This window comes from Tigriopus californicus, chromosome 1 (genome assembly GCF_007210705.1).
Source record: "Tigriopus californicus strain San Diego chromosome 1, Tcal_SD_v2.1, whole genome shotgun sequence".
Taxonomy (NCBI): domain Eukaryota; kingdom Metazoa; phylum Arthropoda; class Copepoda; order Harpacticoida; family Harpacticidae; genus Tigriopus; species Tigriopus californicus.
Genome location: NC_081440.1, coordinates 11,329,264 through 11,332,721, shown reverse-complemented (window position 1 = coordinate 11,332,721; position 3,458 = coordinate 11,329,264). Strand labels below are relative to the sequence as shown.

Below are 3,458 nucleotides of genomic sequence, written 5' to 3'. Positions count from 1 at the left end.
GTTTTTGTGGGCGGAGGAGGGGGAGGACAAGGGCAAAAAGATCATTTATCTTGATGACAATTAGCCAATAGCTTTCTTGATGAAGAATTAAGGGGTTCCCAGGGGCCCTTTCATGGGTACTCTATAATCTAAACGAAATTAAAGCAAGACTGAAGGGTCTCGGCATATGCACATTAGTTAGAATCCACCTTGGAACATGCATTCAATCCTCAAGTGAATTAGAATGGAGGAACAGAGGAGATCCAGAGTAAGATCCAACTTGATATGGGCAAGGTCGAAATAATTGGAGGTTAAAAATGTCGCTGTATTTCCTCAAAATGCATTAACTTAATCATCGTGTACCAGAATTGTGACAGTTGATGGACCGCGCTCTTGAGATTCAGGCCAAGCATCAAGCAGGAATGATGGAGGACCCAGTAGCCTTGGACCACCACGTTTTGGCCTTGTAGCAATTCCCGTTAGTGCACATGGGACATCTAAGTAAGAGCTGAGGATTCACTCTTGGCCCTTCGTTTAAATGCTTATCCACAATATCTGTGATGGCCTCGATAAACATGGGATGGTCATTGGGAGCAGCACATCGAGCAATTCGCTCAGCCCCAACCTCTTTCCCAATGTCATGAGCATATTCAATATCCAGTTCGTGAAGAGTTTCAATATGATCGCTCACAAAGGCGATGGGAACCAGAAGCAAGTTCTTGTGGCCTCGTTTGACTAAGGCTGAAATTGAGGGGGTCATGTCAGTACAACAGGACCAAAGCTATTTGAAAACGGAGATGCTTGGCAGATGGCAAAAAGTCATTCATGTACCGCAGTTGCGAAGATGCAAACTTGCAAATCATTGGTTTTTTTGCATGAGAGGACAAACGAAGGTAAACATGAGCATCAGGCAACTGCATTGAGTGAAATATATTTCCGCGAGGGTAATTGTTGAACAATTAACGAAATTGACTTTGGGGAGTACAAGCTTTTATTTTGTTGATTTTAAGCCAAGAACAAAACTGACTTACATACATTCATACTCTGTCTCCCTTGTAAAGTCAGGCAAGGATATCCTGAGTTAGGACACAACTCGATTCTAAGCACGAATCAAGTCAAAGTACATGTAGAATAATTATTCTTTCTTTCGAGTTGAGTGTCCTATGTAAAGAACGAGACCCATCCAAGAAATACTCAATAAGACAAATATAGGTATTGCTCAAAGCGAATTCCAACGAGGATCGTCTTACCTTTGATGGAGTTCTCTGTTCCAGGTTCCAACCATGGCAAAGGACCCACCTTGGATTGCCAAACCAAGCGGAATGGATTAGACCAACCCAGTTCTTGCATCACCAATTGCACAGAGGCTCCAATCTCCGCTGGATAGGGATCACCTCGATTCATGACCTAAGGCGTAGCCAGAAATCGAGGATAGTCGATCTTTGTCAGGGATCAACAGGTTTTGCATTTCTTACACAAGCAAAACTACTACACTAAATGAAACGGTGGACCCAGGAATATCAGGTTTTGGAAGCGCACAGATAGAGCGATCAGGATACAATCTTCCTTAATACATTCCTTGTTGCCCAGAGGGAGTAAAACTGCCCATCGTTGTTTGTCAGCCAAAAAAAAATGCTTAAGTGAATCGCCCACTCAACTCTTCTCGCCTGGGCACAATTCCAAAGAAAGTCACAGATAGTAAGAAAGTTCGGACGTGACTTTTATACCGTTCCTAATCTAGACTTAATTGAAGGCCTCAGGGGCTTCTCGTGTTCGTATGTGTATAGTACAGTAAATCGGGGCCTTTTGGGTGGACTTGCTCAAAGCCTCAGCACGTACAACCAATTCAGATATGAACTTCAATATATTTTCTCTACCTATAATACGGTACTTTACGTAGTTGGGCCAAATGCAGTTAAATGGCTGCCTTATTTCACCTCAGATGGAGAATGGGTTGGGTGGAAAGTTTTGTTCACAATAAAGTCACACTTACGTATTGGGGAATGGAATGGGCAGAGAACAAGATGACGACTTCGTTGCGTTTTTCCTCAGGAAAAGTGGCCAATTCCTTCTTGACATTTTCGGCGAAAGTGCGGATTAGTTTTGGATGCGTGGACCACCGATCGATGACACTCCAATTGAGCTTGGAAGGAGACCTTGAATCATGACAGCAAGGACAAATGGTAAGAAGAAAAATATGAGCTAGAAATTGCTTTCGCTTCTGGTAATTGTTTTCACATTGTCATCTTGAAAGCAAAGGGACATCTCTTGATTGTTCCAAATTAGTGTCGGTGTGCGTACACTTGGTCCAACCTCTTCAAGGACTAAGGGTTGATGAGCCTCTCGCAAAGATGAAACGGTACTCTTCAGTAAAATGATAAGTCTAAGGTCGACTACCAGACACCCAACAAAGTATACTCCCACCCATATGAGAACCATGGCATGGTTTTTTTTGTACCATGCACCGTATGTAGGCTAGTGACGCTAGGAACCATAACTTTCCTATTAGGCACATCTAATGCTCTCCCCAATGGGAAACTGGACAAGGCGAACCAACTTTCTTTTTAAGACCAAGCAGGTTTTACCTTTAATCATTAAAAAAGAACAGTCACTCTAGGGGCCTCAGCTTATTCCAACAGAATAAGTTCGGCGTACCAATGTTGGATCGTAACGAATAAAAGAGCTGGGGGGGTGTCCGAGTCACGTTGTCACCGACCTCATAAAAATCCTACTCGTACAATACAGTAGAGTAATGTAAAAACAGTCTATTAAACTGAGCCCATTGTACAAAGAAAGATGAAGACCCGTCCCAAACATGGTATTCTACGCAATAAGATTAGTCATTCACTCTCCTCCACATTGAGGCAAAGTTCAGAGCCGCAGTGCCTCAAGCCACTTTCCATATTAGCGATTCTCACGCGCTCTGTACGCACTCCATTGTACGTAGAGTGTAGTACATACATAGACTAGCAATGGTCTTAACCGTCTGACTAATCCGACTAATTTAACAACATGAAGGCTTTCGCCCAGAACATTGGTCCGCTTAGTGTCTATGTAGAAAAGGGGAACATGCAGCCAATCCGGAAGTGGGACTGTAGTTTCAAGGGAAAGGAAACATGACTAGGCCGGTTTATAATGACAGTTATCATAGAACTTTACAATGGACCCCTTCCTGCGGCTAAAAACTTGGAGCTTGCGTCAAGGTTACGAAACAAGGAAAAACGTCAATGTTCGGGTTAATTTTTCAAATTAAGGAGCTTGTCGCTCAAGCTCTATGGCCGACAAGACGGACGGTGAAGGAGTTTGACACAAAAACAGGTTTATTAAATCGTTCCTTCATCCTGGACCCACGCGTTCCTACATCAGGTTTGTAGTGAGCGTCCATGTACGACGTAGCTTCAACTTGGGAGACTAGCCGCACCTCAAGTTCAGGGTGACAAGAATTAATTGGCTTCTTTTGGACATGAGAAAAGAGATTC

General features: G+C 43.2%; 1 protein-coding gene across 1 annotated transcript in view; it reads right to left on the bottom strand.

Annotated features, from left to right (window-relative positions):
• Positions 1-283: 283 nt before the first annotated feature.
• Positions 284-3,458, bottom strand: part of LOC131886170 (ferrochelatase, mitochondrial-like) — a 12,342-nt gene continuing 9,167 nt past the window's right edge. Inside the window, exons 5-7 of the mRNA XM_059234466.1 lie at positions 1,973-2,135; positions 1,230-1,386; positions 284-720 (exon numbers count right to left, since the gene is read on the bottom strand). Of these exons, the coding sequence (XP_059090449.1) occupies positions 392-720; positions 1,230-1,386; positions 1,973-2,135 (649 nt within the window). The 3' untranslated portion in view covers positions 284-391. The remainder of the gene's footprint in view (positions 721-1,229; positions 1,387-1,972; positions 2,136-3,458) is intronic.